General features: G+C 41.2%; 1 protein-coding gene across 3 annotated transcripts in view; it reads right to left on the bottom strand.

Moving 5' to 3' along the window:
* Positions 1-6,267: 6,267 nt before the first annotated feature.
* NDC1 (NDC1 transmembrane nucleoporin) overlaps positions 6,268-27,754 on the bottom strand; it is a 37,126-nt gene continuing 15,639 nt past the window's right edge. Inside the window, exons 6-18 of one of the 3 annotated variants that reach the window (XM_075936015.1) lie at positions 26,831-26,939; positions 26,109-26,160; positions 25,682-25,814; positions 20,534-20,626; positions 19,505-19,586; positions 18,421-18,579; positions 17,360-17,620; positions 14,368-14,504; positions 14,000-14,050; positions 12,149-12,212; positions 10,941-11,041; positions 9,874-10,034; positions 6,268-6,561 (exon numbers count right to left, since the gene is read on the bottom strand). In XM_075936015.1, the coding sequence (XP_075792130.1) occupies positions 6,498-6,561; positions 9,874-10,034; positions 10,941-11,041; positions 12,149-12,212; positions 14,000-14,050; positions 14,368-14,504; positions 17,360-17,620; positions 18,421-18,579; positions 19,505-19,586; positions 20,534-20,626; positions 25,682-25,814; positions 26,109-26,160; positions 26,831-26,939 (1,467 nt within the window). In that variant the 3' untranslated portion in view covers positions 6,268-6,497. Of the gene's footprint in view, positions 6,562-9,873; positions 10,035-10,940; positions 11,042-12,148; positions 12,213-13,999; positions 14,051-14,367; positions 14,505-17,359; positions 17,624-18,420; positions 18,580-19,504; positions 19,587-20,533; positions 20,627-25,681; positions 25,815-26,108; positions 26,161-26,830; positions 26,940-27,754 lie in introns of all 3 variants that reach the window. The other 2 variants (XM_075936014.1, XM_075936016.1) reach the window with 2 other exon arrangements.

A 27,754-nucleotide genomic window follows, 5' to 3' on the forward strand; every position in this document is an offset into this window, starting at 1 on the left:
GACTCATGGGCTTTTGTGCTGCCTGAAGGGGCATTTTTTAAGTGGTTTCAAATGACTTCCTAAATGAAGAGTCAGGTCAAACTGACCATCTGTTACCTAGTGGTGTATTCAGCCATTCCTTCATAATTTACAGATTTGTTTATTAAATTTGTAGTTAAAAGAAAGACGACCTCCAGCATTTTCTTTCAAAAGCCAGCTTCTTTTCAAGTGGAAGTAGTAGCCAGCAAACCCTGGTTTAGGAAAAAACAAAGAGGGGAAAAAAAAATCTCCAATCCACTTTTTATACCAAAAACATAGTAAGTGGCCACTGTTCCAAGGACCACGGCTTGGTACAATTCCTTTAGTTCTTTTATTGGAAATTTGGCAGACTGGCAGGATTCCAGATAAAAAGGACACACTTGGAGTACTATACTTTAGATGCAAAAACTATATTAGTTATTTCTGAAGCAGTTACAGATTCATCTCACACAGTGGATCCATCATGCATACAAGAAAACAAAAACTATGTACTTTAAAAGAAAATTGAAGCTACACAATTAAAGCCTAAAAAGTTAGGAAATGCTGAACAGTGTTTCTGAAAGCACTTTGAGAAACCTGCTAACTGGCTGCGCCATTGTATTTATTTACCAGCACTGCAGCCACCTAGCCTCATGGATCTGGTTCACCTTTTGCAGCCAAGGGGAGCCATGGGAAGCAGTGTGGGCCAGGCCACCACTTCCCACAGCTCTCCTTGAGTGAAAACAGAGAACCGGAGCCAATGGGAGACAAGGCTATGGGGCTGTAGCACCAGTAAATAAACAGTGGCACAGCCAGTTTGAGAAACTTGCTAAGTGGTTTCATGGGCCACTTTCAGAAACACTGCTAGAATAAAGGTTGCCTTAATTCAACCCCATTTGTATGGATTATGATAGTGTATTTTTCTACAGGACTGCTGCTCATTCAGGGCACAGGGTGAATGATGCTCACCGAATGGGTGACTAATATTTTTTCTCCTTATTGGCATGAGGGCCACACACACAGTATCTTCAATGCAGGATGTGGATGACATGCAATAAATACAGAACTGTTAATCCCCTCTGGGCATTTCTATGGCACTCATCACCATGCCATCAGAGTGCTTTACAAACATGAGTTAATCTATCTTTACAGTACCCCTTATGAGGAGATGGAGACCTGAGGCACAGAGATTTAGGAACATTAGCAATTAGTCAACTAACCGATAAGCAGGAGCTTATTAATTAGCACTATAGACTTGTTGCATCTCCCCAGCTGTTGCTCTGCATTTTACAGCACAGGGAAGCTGGCGCACAGACATGCTAGGTCAGTCCCTGCTCCGTGGGTCTTTTAATAAGAGACCAGCCTATTCTGTAAAATGTAGAACAGCAGCTGGGAGGTGAGAGGCTTGTATGTTGAGCCGTGAGAGACCCAGAGAGCAGGGACTGACCCTTCCCTGTGCTGTAAAATTCAGAGTGGCAGCAGGGGAGGTTATGCTGTGAATCGGTGCAAGCCAGACTGCGCGCTGGAACTGCCTACCCTTAACTGACTAATTGAGGCATTGATACAAAAATCTATCAACTGCTTGATTAATTTACTAATCGCATTTTAACATCCCAACAGAGATTGAAGCAAAAATTGTCAAGTGTGCACTAAGATTATGGTTCAAAACTTGAGATATCAAATCTGAGGTTTCAGTATCCCAAAGCTATATCTATACCACCTTTTCGTTGTTGGAACTTGTTGCTCAGGGATATGAAAAAAACCCACACCCTCTGGAAAACAAAAATTTTAATGATGAAAATTGGGCAGCACTTGTTAATATAAACGTGGTGTTGCAAATAGGTTTCAAGACTATTCATTTATTTACATGTGAAGATATGGATTTAGGATCTCATGAGATTTGGACCTAGAATCACAGAAACCTAGAGCTAGCTAGCTCACAAGGTCATCTAGTCCAGTTCACTATGCTTAAGACCACCAAGTAAACCTAGACCGTCCCTGACAGGTGTCTGTCCAACCTGTTCTTAAAGTGGCAAGGATTTCACAACCTCCTTTAGGAGCATATTCATTATCCCTATAGTTAGAATTTTTTCCCCTTACATCTTATCTGAACCTCCTTTGTGACATTGGCATACAAAGCTGATTACTTCTTGTCCTACCTTCAGTGGAAAGAGAACAAGTAATCATAGTCCTCTTTATAACAGCCTTTAACATATATGAAGACCTATCAAGTTTCCCCTCTAGCATCTTTTCCCAAAACTAAACATATGGGTTGTTTTTTAACCTGTTATTTTTGTTCCTTTCTTGTGGGCTCTCTCAAGCTGTCCATATCTTCTTGATGTGTGATGCTCAGAACTGGCCACACCAGTTGAGACAGAATTACCTCCTTGTATTACGCACCATGCCACACCCTAAAACATTAGCATTTTTCACAACTGCATCCACTTTGGTATTTAATTTGAAAGCCACTCTAGGTTGGAGAGCCTTTCCAATACTTTCTTCTGCCTAGCAATTATTCTTCATTGCGTACTTGTTTTTTCCTTTCTAAGTGAAGAACATTGCACTTGTCTTTATTTAAATTCATCTTGTTTAATTCAGACCAATTTTCCAGTTTGTCAAGTAAACCACTTTAAAACGCTAATCCTGTCCTCCAAAAGGTTAACAAAATCTCACAGCTTGACATCTGCAAATTTTGTAAACATACTTGCTTCTCCATTATCCATGTAATTAATATTACAATAGTATCAGGTCCAGGCCATGCCCCTATGGACCCACTTTAGAAATATCCCCCCTATTAGACAGCACATCATTGATAAGTATTTGAGTAGTTTTTCAACCAGATACACATTCATCTTATAGTATAGTAATTTAATCTAAGCCACCTATCCCTAATTTGCCTATGAGAACGTCATGGGAAACACTAACCCTCATTAAAAAACTCAAGATAGCTTATATCTACAGTTTCCTCTCTATGTGGCCAGTAATCCTGTCAAAAAGGTAATTAGGGTGGCTTGGCATGATTTACTTTTTACAAATCCATGCTGTTACTTATAAACCTATTTATCTCTAGGTTCTTATAAACTAATTGTTTAATAATTTTTTACAGTATCTTTCCAGGTACCAACGTTTGACCGGTTTATAATTTCTTTAATACTTATTCCTTCACCTATGACGAGCTCTACTGAAGTCTATTGGGATCTATATTGTTTAAGTATTCACTTACAAATTTAAGGCATGTGGGCCTTAAATAAAGGTTGGAATGATAATTTTCAGTACGTCTTCCCTAGCACCACTAAAAAGCAGATCAGCCTGCAATCTATTTTCCTAAATATGTTTGGAGCAGTGACCTCTGCTGGCAAACAAAAAGATCTGAAAAGAGTTCCATGATATCCTGTTTACCTAGGACAGATCATTAAACTAAGCTGGGGATTCTTAACTGTGGGTCGGGACCCCATTTTAATGTGGTCACCAAGACTGGTGTTGGCCCTGGGGCCCAACAAATCTGCAGCCCTGGGCAGTGGGGCTTGGGTTAAAGCCTAAGTCCCATCACCAAAGGATAAAATTATATGCTCCTCGCCCAAGGCAAAACCCCTTAGGCTTCAGCTTTGCTTTTTCCCCCTCCACTGGAGGTGGTAGGGCTCAAGCAGGCTAGGTCTTCAGTTCCTGTCACCACCACCACCTGGGGTTGGTTAGTAATTTTTGTAATCAGAAGGGGATTTGACAACTGCTGCTTACCTTCCCCCTTCTCCAAAACACCCCAACAACATTACACTATGTTTTCTTAGCACCTATGCATGGATAAACTACAGTGAAAAGTAATCCTTAGATATAATTTGTATTATCCTTAGACTTCCTTCAGCTTGAGAGGTACTATATAAACTCCCCAAATCCTACCAAGTTCACCCCAGGATTACCACCATGCACCAAATACATTAGCCAGTAGATGCTTGAAAACTATTAGACTCTGTATTCATGACATTTTAACAGCTCATGGGAACTTTATGCTGCATCTTATATTAGTTGTTGTATGATGGATCACTTTTACTCATACTCCATTACTTTAGGGAAGTTTATAATTGTTTAAAAACAGGAGAAGAAAACACATTTATTGGTCATAGGCTGAAACTTGGAAAGTTAAAACAGATAAACATCAGAGCAGAGAAAAATAGAGGGCAGGAGGGGAAGACAGCTGATGGCCTCTGCAACTGTATGTATCTGAGGGACTAACCATGGAAGGAGGCACTGAATGAGAAGGCAGGCATGCCTCTGTGAGGCCAAGTCTACACTAGACCTGGAAGGTCAGCTTAAGTGCACAACTCCAACTATGTAAATAAGTACCTGGAATCATCTTACCTTAAGCTGAGCCTGGCTGCATCCACACAGCGGGAGGCAGACGGCAGCAATCACTACCATCAGCTTCCCTTACTCCTTACAGTTGGAAGGAGTATCAGTGCCAGCTAGAGCTACTCTCAGAGTTCAATTTACACGTCTATACTAGATCTGCTAAGTTGAACGCCAGAACATCAATCTCTAGCACAGTGAGTGAAACTATGCCCTCACAGTGGCAAGGAAGCTGGCAGTTCCCCACAAGGTTATTTGTATATTAAATTGTGCCTTACTCAATGCAGTCTGTCCAAGAACTACTCCAAAGGCTGAAACTGCTTCATTTCATGGATTTATTTAGGCTTTAAGCAGAGGGTGAGAAATCATGCACCAGGTTTCCCAGAGAGAAACACAGGAGTGTCTGAAACTTAATAGCATTTGAACAGTCAGTACTGAGATGTAACTCGTTCACTTGCAAGATCATATTTTGGCCCAGATGCACAGTGTAGTAATGAAAAATAAATAAGTCAAGTTACAAAATTTGAGGCAAGAACAAACAAAAAAAATCATGTCAGGCAGACATTATGTTCAGTGGAAACCTTAAAATTAGCTGGGATTTAAACATTATCAACTCCTTAAAGTAGGTTCAGTTTACTATAGATTAAAGTATATCCTGGAGTTTAAAGTAGGTATATACCTCAATTAATTCCTGAGGGCCTTATTAACTGGAGCACCATATAAGTCTCAAATTAAGGTTTTAAATTTTAAAAAACCCAATGCAGTCACTGCAGAATGTAGTATTTGATATGTCATCAAGTCAATTGTGTTCCTCACACCAAAAGAACTATTACTGTCCAGTTACATGAGCAAAAACCTGGCCTATCCAAATTCCTCTGCAAATATGAATCAGCATTATGGCCATATTCTAATTATGGTTACACTAGTGTAAGAGAAAGGCACGTCTGCTGAAGCAAATGGGATTAACACAGTGAAAAGAGAACTCGAATCTACATCTACTCCAACCCCCCAACACCCTGAATCCATTTGTAAGTGTTCAATTTGGTTTTTTGCTGAAAATATTGCAGCTGCATCTCAAGATTTCTTACTACTTATATTTGTGGTGTGGTGCCTGCGTTAGTAAAGATACTAATGCAGTAATGTATTTAAGAAATAATGTGGTTCCTTCAAATATGAATATATGTTTGCTTACATTTAACTGGTGCTGAGAAGATACCAAAATGCATTCCAATGTTAGCCTCACATGGAGAACAAAAGGATCAAGTGTGGCCTCAGACACACAAAAATTGTATTTCTTGATTACCACTATAACAGGTTCTCAATTCAAAACTTTGAGTTGAGTCTTAGAATTGCCACTTAGTAAACTTGCCTACTCGATTTTCAACTTTAATGTTTTCTGTATGTTAATTTAAAAACCTCTCACCAGTAACAATTCTGCAATCGTTCTGCAAACTAAAATCCAAGCTGCTAGTTTCTCAGACTCTCTCTTTTTTTAGGAAGTACAAACAAGTACTTGCTTGTATTTTTAGATATGGCTTTCTGCACATCATTTTGCAGATATTTTGCCATGAGACAGAAATATTGCCCCCTTTTTCCCACAGGGCAACTTTCATATTTTTTAATCATTTAAAGCACAAACTCTTAGCACTAAAGAATACTAAGGGCCAGATCTACAAAGGCATTCAGGTGCCTAAAGATAGACACAGGTGCCTAGTGTAAATATTTAAAATGGCCTACCAGAATCTAAATGACCAAGTACCTTTGCAAATCTGCGCCACCCCCACCATTCTTTAATATGAACACTCAAGCAAAACATACCTGGTAAAATAAGTGAAAACTGACATTGATTCTGTTCTCATCAACAGCAGATACCCATCCCAAAATAATATTGAGGTTTCCTCAATTGCCAAGGATATTTAAACTAAGAAATTAAAAAAAGAACTTTATTTTACAAAAGGTCAAGTAAAAAGATCCAAACAGTAGGTTTTTTGTAATTCTGCTAAGAGTTGCATTCCATGATTTACATTTAAAATACACTTTCTGAAACGCCACCACACAAGATAGGAAGACTGATCTTCCCCACTTTCTTCCAGTTCAAGAATGCTAAACATGTACTGTCCATCTGTAGCAGTATCAGCAACGTAACCTGATTTACTTAACTATTCTTTGAATTCCAAGAACTGCTGAAGTCTTTTCTTATGCTCTGCAGACACTTGAACTGCACTAGAACAAAATACAAGTATAAATTTTTTTTAACATGTTACATCAACCGTAGAGCAAAGCTTCATTTGTCAAAACATTTTACAAAAACAAGGAGTCCTGTGGCACCTTAAAGGTTAACAAATTTATTTTGGCATAAGCTTTCATGAATAAAAACCACTTCAGACAAAGTGGTTTTTACTCATTAAAGCTTATGTCCAAATAAATCTGTTAGCCTTTAAGGTGCCATAGGACTCCTCGTTTTTGCAGATACAGACTAACAAGATTATGCCTTTAAAACGCTCTAAGCAAAGTTGAAATCAGTAGTTGGGAGTGCATTAGAAATCTACAGAACCCAGCTGTGTTGTGTAAAAAGCCTATATTTAAATATTAAGGGCAAAAACAGATCTGGAGTTGGAGGATACTTCTTAAACCTGCTCTCTCATATTAAAGTATTAAGTAGTTTTAATTACTGAAAGTTATTTGTTATTTGTTCTTTTAAACCAGATCCGAAGCAGCATTTCACTTATAAACTCCTTTAGTATTCATGCAACTCTTCTCTCAAAGTAAACAGTCTATTTTAAACATCTGAATTCGGCAAAGGAAAAAATCCCCTATAAAGTAGTTGCTGCTCATATGTTACTGTTATTTTCAAAGTTAATAGTGCCGTGGCCAAATGCCAACAGGCACAATGATTTTCTAGTTCATGTAGTGTCCATCAATTCACATGTCAAATGAATTAGGAATGAGGCTGCCTATTATTTTTCCAAGAACAGCATAGCCAACCAGAGCCTAACAGTCATGTTGAGGGCTATTAGGACTCTCCAGATAATTATCCCTGTGTATAATATACATTCATCAACATTAGGTAAATTTCCCTTTCTGTTTTCAATAGCTGTTATTTGATGCACTGTAAAGCTCTTATTCATGGACTTCCTTTTCCATAGGTGTACACAGGCCATGTCTACAATAAGGATGTAAAAGACTAGTCAACTACCGGATAAGCATTTGCTTATCAGTATTTTGACTAGATGATACCCCTCCCCCCTTTGCTGCCTCTATATCATACAGGCAGCAAAGGGGGAGAAAGGGTACCCCAACACAGCGTTTCAAAGGCCAGTGAAGCCCAGGGTCAGCTGGGGACTTCCAGGTGACCCAGGGCTCACCGCCACATTTCTCTGGAATCCGAGATAAGCTGGGGACTGGTCCCAGGTTCCAGGGAAGTGCCGCGGGAAGTCCCTAGCTGACCCCGGGATCCATGGCTGCCCCTCTGAAAGGCGCAGAGGCAGCGTTTTAAAGGGGCAGCCTGCCACGCAGCTGATCCATGGATCACCTGTGCAGCGGCTACCCCCTTTGAAACTGCCGCTTCCCCACCTTTCAAAGGGGCAATGAAGCCCAGGGTCAGCTGGGGACTCCCCAGCTGACCTCGGGCTTCTAGCGGCATGCAGCATAGGATGGAGCCTGAGGTCAATGGAGGACTGAGTCCCCCGCTGACCCTTGGCTCCATGGCTGCCAGGGCTCTTTGAAATGCAGCAGGGGCTCTTGTGCATTTCAAAGCCATGGAGCCAGGGATCAGCAGAAGACTCCCCACTGGCCTCAGGCTGTATGCGGAGTTCTCATTCCTCCTTTTAAACGTACAAGAGCCCTATGGGGGCTCTTGTAAATTTAAAAGGAGGAATGAGGAAGTGCCTATTGACTAGTCGACGGAAATTCCATTAACTAGTCCAGTGTTTCTCAACCTTTTTTTTTTAATAAAAGTACCCCTTTAAGAAAAAAAAAGTACCCCCGCTTTAAAAAAAAAAAATTATAAGTACCCCCAGTACCTAGTTTTCAGACACAAATTTTTCTACCATTGCAACACATTTGTTTTAAAAACTTAATCGTAGCCGGGTGGGCAATGAAACTTTTGGGTGTAAAAAGTACAAAAATAATAAAGTGCTGTAAAACTTAAAACAAAAATTCAGTTCTCAAAATTTCATTTGTGTTGAAGTACCCCCCCCCCCCTCCCAGACTTCTCTCAAGGACTCCGAGGGTACTCATACGACTGGTTGAGAAACACTGGACTAGTTGACTAGTCGACTAGTCAATTAACTGCATTTTAACATCCTTAGTGGTTCCCAAACTTTTCGGCCTCACGCCCCCTTTTTGATTTTTGAGAAACCCTCACATCCCCCCCGCACACCCTCGCCCCCAAAAAATAGCAGCAAAACTTGTTGAGCAAAAAAGGGGAACTGACCAGGGCCAAAAATAGCAGCAAAACTTGGAGGAGTCTGACTGGGGGGGAGGGGACTGGGTCACACCCTGGAATTTCTTCATGCCCCCACCAGTTTGGGAACCCATGGTCTACACTTACAAGCTTTTAGCAGCACAGCTGCATCAGTACAGCTGTGCTGCTCTAAGACCATTCATATAACCATGTTAAGATAAAGGGAGAGATCTCTCCTGCTGATATAATAAAACCAGCTCAATGAGCAGCAATAGCTATGCCAGCAGGAAAGCATCTCCTGCCAACATGGCACTGTGCACACTTGTGTCTCTTCACACTCCTGAGTGACAAAAGTTTTGACGACGTAAGTGTGAGTATCGACATGGCCAATTTGTCATACTGTAGAAGAGACACTCAACCTCACTCATACAACTTGGGTGCCATGCAGGGTCCCCCTCAGACCCCAGGGGAGGAAGGGGGGGGGAGACTGGCAACAGGGCTCAGGGCTGAATTAACTCTTCTGGGAGATTGGGACTAGTAGATTTTCTGGGGCCCACCTAAGATCAGGTGTGTGGCTAAAAATGAGGGATTCAGTGTGTAGGGTGCAATGCCAGGGAGCGGGCTGAGGATGCAGGGTCTGGGCAGGAGGATGCGGGCATCTACCTGGTATAGCACCCGGGGGAGGGTCCAGGTGGCTCCATGCTGCTCTGCACTGGCAGGCATTACCCCTCGACACTCCCACTGGTTGGATTCCCAACTAATGGGAACAATGGGGATGGAGCCTGCTCGACAGGGCAAGAAGGGACAGAGCTTCCCTTCACTGCCATTTCCAGCACAGAGCTGCTACCTCCCACTGCCAGGCAGAGCCCATGGACTGGAAGCTTGCCTTGATCTGTCCCACTAGGCTTGGGACTTCCCTCCTCCCTCCAAGCAGCCAGGAGCTGGCGCTTGAGCCACATGGGTAGGTGCCCAAATCTTCTCACCCCACTGCAAGACAGATGGGGCACTCTGAGCATCACGGGCCAGATCAAAACAAGCCATGGGCCATAGGTTCCCCATCTTTGTCCTATATTACAATATTCACTTAAACAGAATATTGTTTAAGTAGCTGCCAATGCAAAAGGCCTTACTTTAGATGTTCTCCAAAAGTAGTAGTTATCCTGTATATTGCAGTTTTCAGGGATGCTCTAAGCGCAAATCGTAGCGTTTTATAAGAAGTATCCATCAGACTTCCCGAAGTCCTGGGAGGTTTGCTGGAAGCATGAGGCAGCTTGAAATGCTTATCTACAACCTGGATTGACAAGTGAATGAAAAGAACTGTTCTGTTGAATCCATTTCAAATACATTCTAGTAGCATGGGCAGTTGTGCCAAGTAAAGCAAAAAGACTAACAGCAAATTCAGAAGTTTCACTACTGACAGAAGTAGAAAACAGGAGACCACATGACTCAGCATTTCTTCTACATCTTACCCAATCCAAGTACAGAAGCAGACCTTGGAAAATGAGATTCTCCATTTATGGATGCTTTAAATACTGAACATAGCACAAACACTGCACTAGAAGGAACAATACCCAAGTGTGCCTTTAGAAATAAGGGAGCATTTCCATTGCACGTTTTTGGAGTGGCATATGCTGAAGAATTACAATTACCTCTAAAATTCTGAGAGTCTTCCATTAAAACAGAACAGTAACTATCATAAATAGCACACAACATTGGAGACAAATCTGTGTGTCTGTAACACTCCCAAATACATCATGTAAGTGGTAATTGCTTCTAAAGTCATGCTTTAATATTTGCCGAGAAACATAAATGGATCCGATTCCTCAAATGTGTGTGTTCTGAAATTGAAAGGCTGTACATTACATGTGAGGAATGCATGTAATCAAGCTGAAGATTAAATCCTAAACACTTACATTGATACTATAATTGTTATTTCCATGAGTCACTGTTTGCAAGAGTTTGGTATGATTTATTTAAAACTTTCCAAGTGTAATTTCACGTAAGAAAAATCGAATGAGGTATTTATTCAGTCTAAAAAAGGACTCTTGTGCTATGTTTAGCTCAACTGAAGATAAACCATTTTAAGTGTTGACATACTAGTTTCATTTTATAGCTAGCTAGCTAGCAATGCCAGCGTAACACAGGATAACTTGCCTTTTGACCTAGTTTTGCACTAAGAACAGTCAAGGATCCTCACCTCCTGAAGAGTCAGTAAGGTATTCAGAATAGCTGGCAAGGTAGTTTGGACAACTCCAAATCGGTCTTCAGTAAATGAGGCCGCTACCAAACGAGAGAGACCTCCAAAGAAAGAAAGAAATTTGTATTAACTCTAATATAATCAAGACTTAACTGATCTTAATTAGCCTTCAGAAATTGAATTTGCTACAATTCTAGGGTTGTAATGACCCATATCCTGGTTAGGGATATAAGCCACTAGTTGATTACCCAATAAGCATTTGCAAATACTTATCAGGTAGTCAAGCGGGAACTCGACTAGTCACTCCTTCCCCCCACCCCCACTGTCTCTATCAGAGAGAGGCAGCATGGGGAGGGAGCAGGAGCCAGTGCTGGGGGGAGCTGGCTTAAAAAGCCAATTCCCCAGCACCATATCCGCACCGGAGTGGGGAGGCGGGGGAGTTTGGGGGGGAAGCAGCGGGGCAACACAGAGTGGGGACTGAAACAGTCCTGTTCATGCTGGTCTCAACTGCTGGTCCTCCGACTGCTGTCAGTAGCTCTTGTACATTTCAAGGGAAGAGGCACAGTGGGGAACCCACACCAGTGGGGTCTGCTTCCTTTGGTCCCTGCTGCCTCTCTCCTTTTGAAAACGTACAACAGCCATCCACGGCTCCTGTACATTTCAAAGGGAGAGACACAGTGGGATAGCAAGCGCCCTCCTTGTTGACTAATCAAATAGTCGATGGAAATTCCATCAACTAATCGATTAGATGATTAATTGAAATTTAACATCCCTAAATCCTGGTCCCCATTGCAGGTTACAACATCTGCAACTGGAAGATTCTACTCTGGAGGGGGAAAGAGATCTCTGAATTATAGTGCTGTTAGGTGCAGGTTACAACAGACCTTTGTTTACTCTAATTTAACTTGCAGTGGGAATTAAACCCAGGATTTTTTTTTTATCTAAACCCATAAAGATAAACTGCCTGAGCTAAGAGATCCAGGTCTGCTAGCACAAAGCCAATAGCAGACTCAGATCTATGCAGTCTACTAGAAGTGGACCAAGCCATACAGTGAATGTGGGGGTTATGCTTACTATGGAAAATGTTGATTTAAATCCACTTATATAATAATGAATACAGCAAGTTTGAAATTAGAATCTTTTCATTATGTCCACTGCCGTTATACCACAAACCTGGAATAATGCAAATTCAAATGCAAGTTGCTTACCTTCTAATGCCCAAATGTGCATTTGGGTATCAGAAAAGATAGCCTGGATTGAGGCCTCTGGATGCTAAGGAGAAAGTATAAGTTTTCAGAAAGTTTTTTCTTTTTTAAATCAGTCAGCCAACCAAAGTTGTTTGTTTCAAATATGACCTTACAGATTATTTAACAGACTATAAATGCATGCCCAGTATACACACCTGACAGCATAGTCCACACTAGAGAAGATCTGCTACTGAATTTTACTGGAGTCTAATAGATGCTGTAGGGAACTGAACCATTTAACGGGGATTACCCTGCTCTAAATGGCTACAGCCTGCTCTCATCTCCATTACAGCTAATATCTGCCATGGGAATGTATAACTACACAAAATGAACATGCTTCAAAATCTTGGGCAGACCTAGTTCAGGATGTGGTAAGCTACTTGTTATTAGGCATCATTTCCCACCCTGGCAGAAAATGCTGCAGGACCCACCTATAAAACAGACACATCTGTAATGCTTAATTTGTAATAAAAGTAGGGCAGTTTTTTAATTTCATAATGGATGCAGCAAGCCCAGAGGTGCGTGGACTTAGCATTGGCACAGATGAAGCACTGGGCTTGAGGGATAATGTACATCCCACAGCTTCAATGACTGGCCCAGTCTCCAATCCAGACTTCACAAAGATGCCTGCATGACCAGGACTGGGGGCAGAAAATTTGTCAATAGGCAGCTGAACTTCTCCCTTGATACTAGGCAGAGGAGGAGAGTTGTGTGCAAAGAGTCTCTTCTATGCAGAGATATAGGGAGACCGGTCCTGGCCAGTGTTCTCTCTAAGTGGCAGCACATGAATCAGCCCAAGTCAGCCAGCTCCATGCAAGGAGCTGTGAGCCTCTGACTGGGTGGGGCTGATTAAACACCTGTGAAACTGTGCTGCTGTGCATCTTAGAAGGAACACTGATCCTGGCCTATTGGTAACACTCATTTAATCTAATGAGGCCTGGTCTACACTACGTAAGATACGCAACTCCAGCTATGTAAATTACGTAACTGGAGTTGACATATCTTAAATCCCCATCCACACAAATGTTCCCTTTGGCTTCCCTTACTCCTCACAAGGAATACAAGTACCAGCGCCAACAAGGGTGCCCTTTGAGGAGTTCAATCTAGCTGGTCTACATTACACTAGCAAAATCAAACTCCAGAAGATGGACCACAGTAGCAGCAAATCTTCCATGTAGCATAGACATGCCCCAAGAGATTCAATTCAGAATTAGAGACAGCCTTTGATTAATTCTTCCATGTATGTGAGGATTGCTGATTTGGTACCTATGTCAAACTAAACCTACACAAGTTAAATAAATAGGTAGAGCTCAGCATTTTTTATTCTTTTGTACCAATATTAAGATTATTTAAAAAGGTTTCTCAGCAGGTTGACCATCTCTGATAAACAGATTTATGAAAAGTTCCCATGATTTGTCCACATCACAAGAAACCCCTGAGAAGTCTGGTTTTCAGTAGTGCAACTAGAAACACATTTATCTAGCAATTAGTGTAGGGCTACATCATCAGGATTCCCAACTCCAATTTTGGCTCTGATGCCATGTGGAACTTGAGGAAATTGCTATTTATGCACTTCAATTTACCAGTGTTAAAAACAGTAATGTTTCTATACATAATTCCAATAATGAAAGTTTTGTTAAGTGTAAAGTACAACAGCACATAAAGTGCAGTAAAATCCTGGAATAAAAAAAATGCTCTACAAATGTTACTAACAAATTTAGAGGGTCAGTTAATAAGATTAGAACCCACTTCCGCCCATATGTTTCTAGCGTACCAACCAAATACTGCCACAAAGTATAAATTCATCCTTACCTTACTGAAGAAATACATTATCAGCACCCGTTTTGACAAGAAACTCCTAACCTGAGGTAAGACAGAGAGGGGGAAAAAAAAAATCACACCATTTAAGATTAACAAAATACATGGGTAACATTTCTGATATGCAATTGAACCCTTCTACATCATAATAGTGCTAAAGTTTCCATATGGAGAAAAGTGTTTTGAAGCTTTAGGATTGGTTTGGGTTTTTTTTTTTTTTAAATAAATTAGGTCAGCTAATATGAGGAGAAAGGTCATACTGTAAAATGAAGTTTTCCTCTAAAAAAGATAAATCATCTTTCAAGCTACATATAAAAACAAGAGGTAGTTTTAACTGGTTTGTACGGCAATTTTTACTCTACCTGCTCTTGCTTGTTCTGGAGCCATGTATAAATAAAGCTTGGCTGTATTGCTTCATTACCAACTCTTGCAACAGAGATCACAGGGAAGGACTCTTGATGAGAGCCATTCATTTGCAGATCTACAAAAGAAACCCAACCTAGTTAGAAAAAAAAATAAACAAACTCTGGTCATCTGAAGAAGTGGGCTATGCCCACGAAAGCTCATGATACCATCTAGAACATAAGAAAGGCCATACTGGGTCAGACCAAAGGTCCATCCAGCCCAGTATCCTGCCTGCCGACAGTGGCCAGTACCAGGTACCCCAGAAGGGGTGTACCAAAGACAATGATCAAGCAATTTGTCTTCCATCCTTCTCCAGCTTTTGACAAACAAGATGCCAGGGGCACCATTCCTTCCCCTCTGGCTAATAGCCTATAATGGACCTAACCTCCATGAATTTATCTGGATCTTTTTTAAACTCTGTTATAGTCCTAGCCTTCACAGACTCCTCTGGCAAGGAGTTCCACAGGTTGACTGTGCGCTGTGTGAAGAAGAACTTTGTTTTCTTAGTTTTAAACCTGCTACCTATTAATTTAATTTGGTGTCCTCTAGTTCTTATATTATGGGAACAAATAAATAACTTTTCTTTATTCACCCTCTCCACACCACTGACTTTATATACCTCTATCATATCCCCTCAGTCTCCTCTTTTCTAAACTGAAAAGTCCCAGTCGCTTTAGCCTCTCCTTATATGGGACCTATTCCAAACCCCTAATCATTTTAGTTGCTCTTTTCTGAACCTCTTCTAATGCCAAAATGTTGTTTTGAGATGAGGTGACCACATCTGTATACAATATTCAAGATGTGGGTGTACTATAGTTTTATATAGAAGCAGTAAGATAGTCTTTGTCTTATTTTCTATCCCTTTTTTAATAATTCCTAGCATCCTATTGGCTTTTTTGACTGCGGCTGCATACTGCGTGGACGTTTTCAGAGAACTATCCACAGCAACTCCAAGATCTTTCCTGATTAGTTGTAGCTAAATTAGCCCCCAAGTATGTATACTTGGTGCTTCCCCCCCCCCCCCCATGTGCATTACTTTACATTTATCCACATTAAATTTCATTTGCCAATTTGTTGCCCAATCACTCAGTTTGACGAGATCTTTTTGAAGTTCTTCAGTCTGCTTTGGTCTTCACTATTTTAAACAGTTTAGTATGATCTGCAAATTTTGCCACCTCACTGTTTACCCCTTTTCTCCAGATCGTTTGAGTAAATTGAATAGGACTGTACCTAAGACTGACCCTTGGGGAACACCACTACTTACACCTCTCCATTCTGAAAATTTGCCATTTATTCCTACCCTTTGTTTCTTGTCTTTTAACCAGTTCTCAATCTATGAAAGGATCTTCCCTCTTATCTCATGACAACCTAATTTACACAAGAGCCTTTGGTAAGGGATCTTGTCAAAGGCTCTCTGAAAATCTAAGGATATTATATCTACTGGATCCCCTTGTCCACATGTTTGTTAACCCCTTCAAAGAACTCTAAGGGTATGTCTACGCTTGCACCCTCTTTCGAGAGAGGGATGCAAATGAAGACATTCGAAATTACAAATGAAGCCGGGATTTAAATATCCCACGCTTCATTTGCATATTTGCTTCATAGCACCATTTTGAAATAAGATGCTGTTAAAATGCAGTTATTTTGAGAGAAAACCCCTCTCTCAAAATAACCCTTATTCCTCATACAATGAGGTTAACCAGTTATTTCGAGAGAAGAGTTCTCTCTCGAAATAACCGCGTCTTAACAGCATCTGTTATTTCAAAGTAGCGCCATAACGCGAATATACAAATGAAGCGCAGGATATTTAAATCCCGGCTTCATTTGCAATTTCGAATGTCTTCATTTGCATCCCTCTCTCGAAAGAGGGTGCAAGTATAGACATACCCTAATAGATTAGTAAGACATGATTTCCCTTTACAGAAATCATGTTGACTTTTGCCCAACAAATTATGTTCTTCTACGTGTCTGAATTTTATTCTTTACTATTGTTTCAACTAATTTGCCCGGTACTGATGTTAGACTTACTGGTCTGTAATTCCAGGGTCGCCTCTAGAGCCCTTTTTAAATACTGGCGTTATGTTTGCTGTCTTCCAGTCCTTGGGTACAGAAGCTGATTTAAAGGATAGGTTACAAACCACAGTTAATAGTTCCGCAATTTCACATTTGAGTTTTCAGAACCCTGGGTGAATGCCATCCAGTCCCGGTGATTTGTTACTGTTAAGTTTTTCAATTTGTTCCAAAACCTCCTCTAATGACACTTCAATCCGGGACAGCTCCTCAGATTCACCACCCACAAAGGACTGTGCAGGTTTGGGAATCTCCCTGACATCCTCAGCCGTGAAGATTGAAGCAAAGAAATCATTTAGTCTCTCCACAATGGCTTTATCATCCTTAATTGCTCCTTTTGTATGTCGATCATCCAGGGGCCCCACTGTTTTTTTTTTTTTAAAAGCAGGCTTCCTGCTTCTAATGTACTTAAACATTTTGCTATAACTGAGTTTCTGGCTAGCTATTCCTCAAAATCTTTTTTGGCTTTTCGTATTACATTTTTTACACTTAATTTGGCAGTGTTTATGTTCCTTTCTATTTACCTCACTAGGATTGGACTTCCACTTTTTAAAAGATGCCTTTTTCCATCTCTCACTGCTTCTTTTATTACATGGTTAAGCCAAGCCCCAGTGGCTCTTTTTTAGGTCTCTTACTATGTTTAATTTGGGGGTATACATTTAAGTTGGGCTTCTATTATGGTGCCTTTCTATCTACATGTTTTGTTAGTCTATAAAGCGCTACCAGACCATTTGTTGTCTTTTTCTAGTTAGAAAAAATAGCCATCCTCTTCCTAAAGCAACAGTTTAACTCCAAAGATAAGTACTTGTATCGTTGAGGCAATATTTCACTCATCCTTCTCTTTAGGTATAAGGGTGACCTGAAACAGAAGATCCCCACCTGAACTTGATGTCCACAGCTTTGGTCCTCGTCTCATAACATGAGGGCTTTGAACTGATCCATGCCAAGGAGAGTTTAAATCCAGAATCCCAGCCTGGCGATTTAGAGCAGGAGAACTGAAAGGTGAACCAAAAGAGCTTCCAAGATCAGATGTAGACAATGTCTTTAAAGGCAACAAAGAGGATTTAACCAGGGAAGGCATGTGGGCTCTAGAAACATTAGACTTCTGTGCCTGGAAGGACATTTCTTCTGAAACAGCTGCTTCTGGTGAGAAAGAACACATGGCAAGATGACATATAGTGAACCTGTTTCTATTATTAGGTCCCCTACTGTTACAATTCCCATAGCTACTTTAGCAAACTGTTTCTCATGAGAGTTCTTAATACAACATATACTGTTTCTACTGGAAGCCTATTACCCAGAGGTGGGCAAAAGGGCCTCCACAGGCCAGATCCAGCCCACCAAGTGGGTTGATCCGGCCCACGGAGTTCTTGCTGCTCCCCTACGTCCAGGCCAATCTGGGCCTAGAAACGGAGGCACACACAGCACTTAGAATCAACCCTGGTGGTTGCCTAAGCACCGCGTGCTGGAAAGCAAGGAGTGAGAGACTTCACGCTACCCCAGGCCAATCAGGGCCTGGGCGCACAGTGGGGAGGGAGAGGTGGGGAAAAAGCACACAGTCTCCTCCTGCCCTGCAAGGGGCTTGGCACTTAGAGTCAACCACCAGCTGCTACTTGCAGGACGGGGGCAGACTTCGCATGCTCCTCCCACTCCCTGGCCCTGATTGACATGGGGGGAGGGGGGAGAGAGATTGTGTGAAGTCTACTCCCAACACCAGGGGCACAGGCACCTAGAGGGAACTGCCAGCTCTTTGGTGTTTCTTGTAACAAATCTAAGTTAAAAATAATTTTTAAACTGATAGTGTTCCCTTAATACTTGGAGAACAGTACGACTACCCACTTGGCTCAGTATCAATTTATATGAATACAGCATGTCTCATGGTGATATGCAGGTTCAAACCCAACCACAATGGTTATGAATCTGCTCTCATACAAAGCTACCTGAAGAGATCAGGGATCTTCCTAATTCTCCTGCAGATGGTTGTTTCACTCTCCCATTTGTAGCTGCAGCTTCCTGTTGCATAATTAGTTTCTGTGTCAAGTCTCTGAAAAGATTCAAGCACTCCTTTGATATTGCTGTCCAGTTGTGAGGATGTCCACCTAGGAGGAACACAGAAGAATTATTTTGAAGATTCAACGGATGTTCTCTCTCTACTCAAGACAAAATAAGCCTGTTTTGATAGCATTTTATATTCAGCATTTTATATTCTGCTTTTACTTTTAGTATAAGCTTAGAGAATTATCTGAAACACTGAATTCCTAGGAAAGCCATGTTGCATATTTATCATGGGAGTTTAGTCACCAGATATATGACAAATGGGGAAAAGGGCTATTCTAATATTCATGCCACACTCATTGCTCCCAGTAATCTCAGTGAGAGTTGCTTGGGCAGACTGGAGGGCTGAGTAGTTGCTCAGTAAATCTGAAACTTAACAAGACCAAAGAAGTGATTTTAGTTACAGTAATTAACAAATCTGAAGCTAGTTCATAACACCAGAATGCCTGATAAGGTATTCACAAATGGTCTCAAGGTCACAAATGGACTCAAGACAGTTTTTATTGACCTCCTATAGAATTGCTTAGTACATGTTAAGAGGCTCATATACTTTAATTTATATCACAGCCATTGTTTGCTTTCACAGCTGCAGGGTGTGTTTTTATGCTTGATTCCATCACACTCATCATCACGCTAAGCCTATTATAAACACGTTATTTTATCATCTGGTTTAAACTTGGGCTCTGATGTCAATAGTATCCTGTTTTTCATACTCTGGAACCATGTTTCCTTAGTTGCCCTTTACATCAAACAAGCACCACATGCCAGTATTAGTAAATTTAGTAGAGGTAACAACACTATCAAGCCTTCTCCCAATTATGCCAAAATGATGCAGGGTCTTTTTACATATGAGCCCCAGTGGTTTTTGTAGTATGTTTCAAAGTATTAGATAATTCTTTAAAAAAAAATCAGTCTTATTAGAACAGTTTTTAAAAGTTTAGAGCCATGAAGAATAAATTTTACGAATACCTGGCTGACTGAGGCTGAAGACCTCTTGTCGTCGCACAGGAGAATATTGGGACAGTAACATCAAGTCCTGTAATGCCAAGAACTGCAAAGGAGTACAATGTTTAATAATCTATAAAAACAAGTGACCACTCATACTTGCTTCAGTCAAAATGGACTGGTTGTGGGTTTTTGGATTTCAGCACAGAATTCTTCTTACAAATGCTATCCCTATGAAGCCAACAGGATTTGTGCTCAGATACCATTAAGGGCAAAATTCAGCTATATGACTGAATAAGTTTAACCAGGCTGAAGATTGGGAGAAGGATCCCCTCACTTCGACCACTAGAAAAATATTAATTTCATATTAGGACTGTTGACTAACTTTGTAGAGCAAAAAAACAACACAAATGGCTTCTTTTCTACCTAAAATAACCATCCTTCAATTTTAATGCTGATCCCATACACTGAACTTATATAAGGGATCACTATGAAATTTAACCTTCTGTCTTTAAGCACTGCACAATATTTCCGACCATTCTGAATTAGGCTGATTTTTAAGGAACGTTTGCCGCAGTCAAAACTGTTATACACAAATCTCCCATGATCTGCAGTCAGGGAGTGTTAGGATGTGTCTACAGTACACTAAAATCATACTGATCTTAAGTTATGTTGACATACAGCCACTGCATTATTAAATTGCTTTTGCATGTTCACACTACGCTTGTTACATCAGTAAGGTGCGTCTTCACAAGGAGCGCTACCGCTGATGTGTCAGTTTGGGGCACTGTGGGGCAGCTTTAGAAAGTCAGCAACAATTATTGTAAACACTGCAAAGTCTATGCTAACGCTGTGTTGACCTAAGCACTAGGCCTCTTGCAGAAGCGGAATTAAGTTGGCACAATGGGCAAGATACATTGGTTGGGAGCAACATTTTAATGTAGACACTTATAGAATTAGGTCAACATAAGCTGCCTTGCATCAACATAACTCTGTAACATACACCAGAGCTTAGTGAACGGACATGCCATATCAATGTAGCAGTTCAAATACCTTTATAATGAGAGGAGGGTTGCTATTTAAGATTTTAGGCAGACATTGGTCTGTTTCCTCAGTGAAAGTTGGTTGAACAGGAAAATGATGTGCCTGAAATTAGAGAAAGTTACTAAATTTGTTCATCACTAGTTATATTATGCAGAGCAAACATTGAAATCATTAGTGAGGCACAAATTAATCTGTCACTTGCCAACCTGACAAACTATGAAAGTATACAACCAAAAGCTTCAACCTCCTGTTAAAATGAGCCGGTGGTTTTTAATGCAACAGCACAAAACAGACTTCTATACCAACTTTTAAACTGACAAGAACCAAACAAATCACTATCTTTAAGCTACGGTTCCCTCGCTTTCTGAATACCCTTTAAGTAACCCTTGTGGTTAAACGGTAACGGTAGCATCCCATATTTTACTACATCTTACATAAAAGCTACTGACATAATGTGTAATGATGCACATCCCATTACCAGAAGGGCAGATCAACCTAAACTATATTGATCAAATAGCAAGGTCAAAGTTAAAAATAACTAGTGTGTCCTGAAGGATTCAAGGTAATTAAAAGGGGCACTGTCACATTAAACATGTCTATATCTGTATTAATTCCTTAAATTAAAATTCTTTGTTTGAAATAATTGAATTTAGTTGTCATTTGGAGAGAGTCACATTTTATACTTCCATATTTTTGCTTTCTGGTTATCATGCTACTACATTTAGAATGCAAATAGAGACGGAAACTATTTAAATCCCCCACCCAAAAAAGCAGATTTAATTTCACTATAACTATCCATCATTGTTCTTGTATCATATTCAATTTTGTTAAAATTATCATGCACAGCACCAGGGCACACAAGAATCATGTGGTGCAATCACGTATATGCAGCTGCCCTCCCCTCAGTTCCTTCTCTACTAGGAAACTCAGCCTGTAGGAAAAAAGGTTTCTGAAGTAGAGGGGAGGAAGGGATGGTAGTGGAGCACCCACAGGGACACTCATCTCAAACAATGTCAGTTACTGCTAAAGATGAGTAACCTCCTCCTCTATGAAAAACATCCCTGTGGGTGCTCCACAGCAGGTGGCTACAAAGCAATATGTCGTAAGGAGGCAGGGTCTTCAGATCTGGCATGTAAGCTATAGACAACACTGCTTTAACACCACTTGTTAAAGAAAGAGGTCCATGAGAAAGTACATAGTGCTTTGCAAAATTTGATCAGAAGGCCCTGCGGCTGCAGCACATGTCCTCTAGAGGGGTCTTGCAGAGGCAAGCTCTAGATGTGGCCACAGCCCTGGTGGAATGGGCTCGGATGAAAGCAAGTGGAATTAGTTGATTGTGCTTCTAGCAGAAGGCTATGCATTCAGAACTCCAGAGATCGTCTTCTGGAGGATTTTTTTTTTTGGGTAGGAAGACGAACTTAGATGAGCAACGAAGAAAAGAACAATGAGAACAGGTGAAAACAAACTTCTTAACTACACAGAAGAACGCTGAGCAAAGTACACCGCCGAGCTTTATCTTAAGCTGGGGACAGTAAGAAGGAACTGAGGGGAGGGTGGCCGCATGCGCGGCCCCCCAGACGCTGCTTTGAAGAGCCCAGTCTCCGGTGGTTGGACGCACCAACACCTGCTGTGGAGCACCCACAAGGATGTCTCTAGAGGAAGAAACAAGTTTTCCCTGTAATCTCTTCTGCTAAATAGCCAAAAATATTTTTTTTAGAAGGAAACCAACTTTTAGAGGCACATTTTGATGCCTTTAATAAACTGGACTTTCTTAAGAAAGTTCTGATTTGGAATTTAGGGTTGATTTAAAACAATAGAGAAACTGAGAATGCCAGTTCAGGCCAGCAATAAAACATTATGTGGAAGTCTTAAGGATTCTACAAAAGGTGCTTAAAAAACCCCCACAACCTATCTGAAAATTGTACCAAAAGCTGAAGTAATCATATCCCTGGCTTTTTTAAAGGACTTGAGAGGGAGAACTTTTATGAATTTTTGTATTTTATTAATAAACATCAATCCTTCCATCTGAGTCTCTGAAGTAGTTTGTATTAAAGTCAAGTGCTTTGACTACAACTTTTGTCATGCTTGCCTGCCTTACTGTTATTAACCTGGCATAGTCTTCTGATCACAGAAAAGTTACTTACTTTGAAACAAAGATGTGTTTCCCCAGTGTTCTCAAAGGAGAGTACATAGCCTCTCTGATATTGCTAAAACAACTTACCTCTACTTATAGAAAAACTTCTTTGCATTTTGAATTTATCTTTAGGTCAATATTTCCCAAACTTTCGGAAGCCATTTCAAGCCTTCTATAAGGCCCACTCAGAATTTCCGTCTTCATAATACATACAACACTTTCTCTCATCTTACATACAGGCAGTCCCCGGGTTACGTACAAGATAGGGACTGTAGGTTTGTTCTTAAGTTGAATCTGTACGTAAGTCGGAACTGGCATCAGCCACTGCTGAAACTGATCAGTTTCAACTGCGGCTGAATCTGGATGCCAGTTCTGACTTGCATACAGATTCAACTTAAGAAACTCTGCCTCGGGCTTCCTGTAGTCAGCCGCTGGTCAGTTTCAGCAGCAGCTGACTTGGGGACGCCTAGGGCAGAGCAGCTGGGGTGCTGCTGGATTGCTCCAGTAGCGCGGCTCCTCGGCGCTACTGGAGCAACCCAGCAGCACCCCAGCTGCTCTGCCCCAGGTGTCCCCAAGTCAGCCGCTGCTGAAACTGAGCAGCAGCGGCTGAATCAGGACGCCTGGGGCAGAGCAGCTGGGGTGCTGCCGGGTTGGTTCGGAGCGGCGCTGCGGGACCAACCCAGCAGCCCCCAGCTGCTCTACCCCAGGGGTAGGCAAGAAAAGCCTGGTCTGCTGGGGGCGGTGGGGAGGGGCACTAGCTGCACACTCCCCCCCCCCCCCCCCCCCAGCAGACCAGGGGGACAGGAGCAAAGCCGCGGAGCACGCCTGCAGCGGGCGTGCTCCAAGGCTTTGCTCCCCGTCTCCCTGCAGACCAGGGAGATGGGGAGCAAAGCCGCTGAGCACAGCCGCAGCGGGACAGCCTGGGCGCGCTTGGGCTGTCCCCCTGCGGGCGTGCTCAGCGGCTTTGCTCCTGTCCCCCTGGTCTGCTGGGGGGGGGGGGGCAGAAAAGCCACTAGACCCCCCCCCCCCAGCAGACCAGGGACACCCGAGCAAAGCCGCCGCCTGGGTGGCTTTGCTCGTTTGCCCCGGAGCAAAGCCGCCCAGGCAGCGGGACTCCCGCCGCCTGGGCTTTTTGCTCCTGTCCCCCTGGTCTGCTGGGGGGGTCCAGCAAAGTCGCTGGACCCCCCCCCCAGCAGACCAGGGACACCCGAGCAAAGCCGCCGCCTAGGCGGCTTTGCTACCGGGCAAACGAGCCCGTTCGAGGAGAAAAGCCCCGTTCGTAAGTGCGGATCCGACATAAGTCGGGGACTGCCTGTACTTGTACAACTAGTAAAACTAGGCATTTAATCTTTAGCATTTGAGTTAACACCCATTGAAAGAGGTCAATTCAAACTTTGGAGATATTATTCCAAGTTTTCTGAAAATGCAGATATCAATTATGGTTGAGTCACATTTTGAAGTTTTTCATCATAAGAGTTAGAAACTCTAAATCAGGGATAGGCCATAGGCAGGCCAGATCTGGCCCCCGGATTGTATTACACATTGATCCAGCCTCTTTCTATTTATATCCTGCTGCCTGTGCCACCAAATTTCCAGGCAGTGGCTAAGGCAGTAGGATCTCATTTAAATGTCTCATGACTACCAGTCGCAGTGCTAAGCTGGCAGAAGCCACAGTCATGAGCCTTTTAAATAGCTACAGAAACCCCAGGCACCTGCCAGGAGATGTGGGGTTGGGAGCCCTTTAAATTGTTACTATTTAAAGGGCTCAGACCTACCAGCCCTGCCACTATTGCATTGCCTGAAAGCCACCCAGGGTTGCTGCAGCTATTTAAAGAGCTCCTGGTGGCAGTGCTAATCCAGCAGGGACCAGAGCTGCAGCTGCGAGCCCTTTAAATATCCACAGCAACCCCCGGCAGTTGCTAGGCAATGCGGCAGCAGCGGGGCCAGGTGCCACAAGGCCTTTGCTGTGTTTTTATTTCAAAACCCCAGCCCAGATAACTCCGGGGGAGGCTAGTCCCCAGCCCTGCTCCATCCAGGGGTAATGTTGGCCCATGACCAGTACCAAAATTCATTAAGTGGCCCACCTCTGCTCTAAATGAAATCTTACACATCTCAGTTCTTCAGAGTCTGCCCCATATTTTAGAAAACATTGTATTAGGAAAAAAGGGGGCTGAGGTTTTAAAACCTTTTAAGCTATAGCTCAGCAAGGACTAAAAAGAAAAACGTGTCATTGGAGAGGGGATTTTTATTATTTAAACAAGGTAAGGAATGAGACTCCAATTCTTTACCATTGGGATTTGTTGTTTCTTTTGTTCAGTCTGTTGGTCTCAGCTTTAAATACATTAAAGTCATATTTAAATCTTTAGACATATTAACACTTAATTAGTCAGTTAAAAAAGGAGAAAAATGTATTAATTCCTAAGATGCTTTGAAGGATCTCAATAGCTCGGTCTGTATTCTGTTAAACCAAAATTGTCTGTATTACAGAATTATGAGGTATATACTCAGGGAGCTTTGTTTGATATTTCTAAGGTAAGTTTCACCAAACGTTGGCTGAGCACGAGTTTCTATTTTGTTTCAAGTTGAGGTACTGCAATTAAAAAAAAACAGCTCAAAATGAAATAGATATTCTCCAAATATTAGCTTTCGATTTAAACTGTAGTTGCATATAGGCAGGGCTCGACAAGCCATGGTGAGATCTACTCGCCAGCCCATCGCACAGCACCAGTGAACAGGGCGAATGGAGCAACCGGCTGAAATTACTCGCCACAGGTGAGTAGAAATAGCAATTTGTCAAGCCCTGTGTATAGATACAGTCTTGCTGTACTATTGGAAAGGGGAAAGAACATGGTTCAAACAATCAGAAAAAGGATATCCATCAGCTAGTCTCTGCATTAAAGCATGGCTCCCACTACATTATGTTTGAGAACCACTGATTTAAATTACTCATATTGCTTTTGAACATAAGCATTTCCCCCCACAACATTGACATCCTCCCTGTAGAACAGACACCCAATACTAACCTCTGTAGCATAGATTTTGAAGAGTAACCATGCAATGTGCCAAGTAATCAGAAGAAATATGCCACATAACCAGGTATGGTAGAGCAAGGATAGATCCAGAAGACCAGTAAGTGTGTCAAGAGGATGAAGTTTGCTGACAGTAAAAAAAATATATATATGTACATCAAACGCAGTTACCTGGACAAACATTTTATCAAAAACCCATTTAATTGTTTTAATTTGTCAGCACTGACGGTTCTGTAAGATCCAAAACTCTTTCGTTAACTAAGAGTGATGTTAAGCTCCCAACATTTGTCATCTTAAAGAATAGTTATTAGAAAAGATACTACAAAGACTGGGAAAATAAAATATGTACAGAAAACATGTGACGTGAGGGAAAAACCATACTCCCCTCATATTCTAAAAGACAGTCATTTGTACTACTTACCTATCTGCATGAAGGTCCGTTGTTGCACTTATCCATGCTCTTGGGATGTAACCTAAATAGTAGTAGATAGAATCACTTGTAAAACAGATGTCAAACTTTGAAATATATATAAAAAGGCTACTAAGAACTTTCATAAACAGAATGAAGGAAGATTACACACAGACAAATGAAGACTGACAGCATGTGTGTAATGGAAAAAAGTGATATTTTTCAGACTGACTACCAAAAAAAATATGGATGGGGGGGGGGGGGGGGGGCTGATTGAAGCCCCTGATTATGAACCAGATTATGTGAATTCTCCTCCTACGTCTATTAGCAGCTTCTCATGCAAGTTACTTACTTTGTTTCACCCATCTGCAAAATGGGGCTAACGCACATTTATGAATATGAATGTCAGTATACCATTTTGGAATCCTGAGTGGAAAGTGATCTAGAATACTCTGTATTTCTAAAGTACCTTCACCATCTTATACAATATAAATATAGTAAGTGGAAGAGGAATACTTCAATATCCTTTAGGCTTAAAATACAAAACTGCCATGAATGTGTGGCTAAGCCAGCAACCCATTCACCTATCATAATGGTGAAAAATACTTATTTTATTTATCTAATAAAAAAACCTATGCACACTGGGCAAGTTATTTGTAGGATAGAAAAATATTAAAAGGTTAAAGAATTCTTAATACATAGGTAGAGAAGAAAAAAATTGTCAGAACTCTTACCAAAAAAATAATATGCAACACAGACATTTCTAACCAAGTATAGTGATTCCACACAACTATGTTTAACCAGTGCAGGCAAAGATCTTCTGAAACGTAAGTATTTGTATTGCTAAAAAAAAAGAAAAAGAAAAAAAAAGAAAGATTAATTGAAGCATTCTGCATTCAGAAGAAATCAAGTGTGAAAGTTCTTAAATGCAGTCAACCTGAAGTCTAGTCAATTCTAAGATTAATTAGAAGTAATTTTGTTACCCCTACTCCTGAGTTCACCACCTGTAGTTTCTGCAACGGAAAACAGTAAGAAAAATGTACAATTTTTTTCCTCCTGTTGCTGTAGGAGGGAAAAAAAATCACTAGTGGAGAAAATTCACCACACACAAGAAACAAGGAAATTGATTATAACACAGTTTACTGTCATATGTAGAAAGAAAGTTGCAGACAGAGGAAAGTATGTTTCTCTATTCTCTTAATTAGACTTTAAAAAGTGTTCTATAATAATAAAAATCACACTGCTGCCGGAATTTTTAAGTTTGATAATCATTCAAAATCATGCAACATAGGCAGATACTTAAACCTTGTGTACAGTTAGACTTTTTTCAAAGGAAATATGTAAGGGTGTATCTACACAGCACCCTTAACATCAAAATAAGCTAAGCAATTTGCATAGCGCAAATTGCATAGCTTATTTTGAGTTATTTCAAAACATCCCTTACCCCTCATGCAATGAGGTTTACAGGGATGTCCGAATAGCAAGCCTGGTATATTTCGATACAACAGGTTTGCTCTTAAGATGTGGAATAGCTATTTTGGGATACCAGAGGTATCTGGTATCCTGAAATAGCTCCATAGTGTAGGCATAATCTAATAAAATATATGCAAGAAAATAGATATACCTTCTCCTTTCGATGAACAGTGTTAAAAAAGCAA

This window comes from Pelodiscus sinensis, chromosome 9, assembly GCF_049634645.1.
Source record: "Pelodiscus sinensis isolate JC-2024 chromosome 9, ASM4963464v1, whole genome shotgun sequence".
NCBI classification, from domain to species: Eukaryota; Metazoa; Chordata; order Testudines; family Trionychidae; genus Pelodiscus; species Pelodiscus sinensis.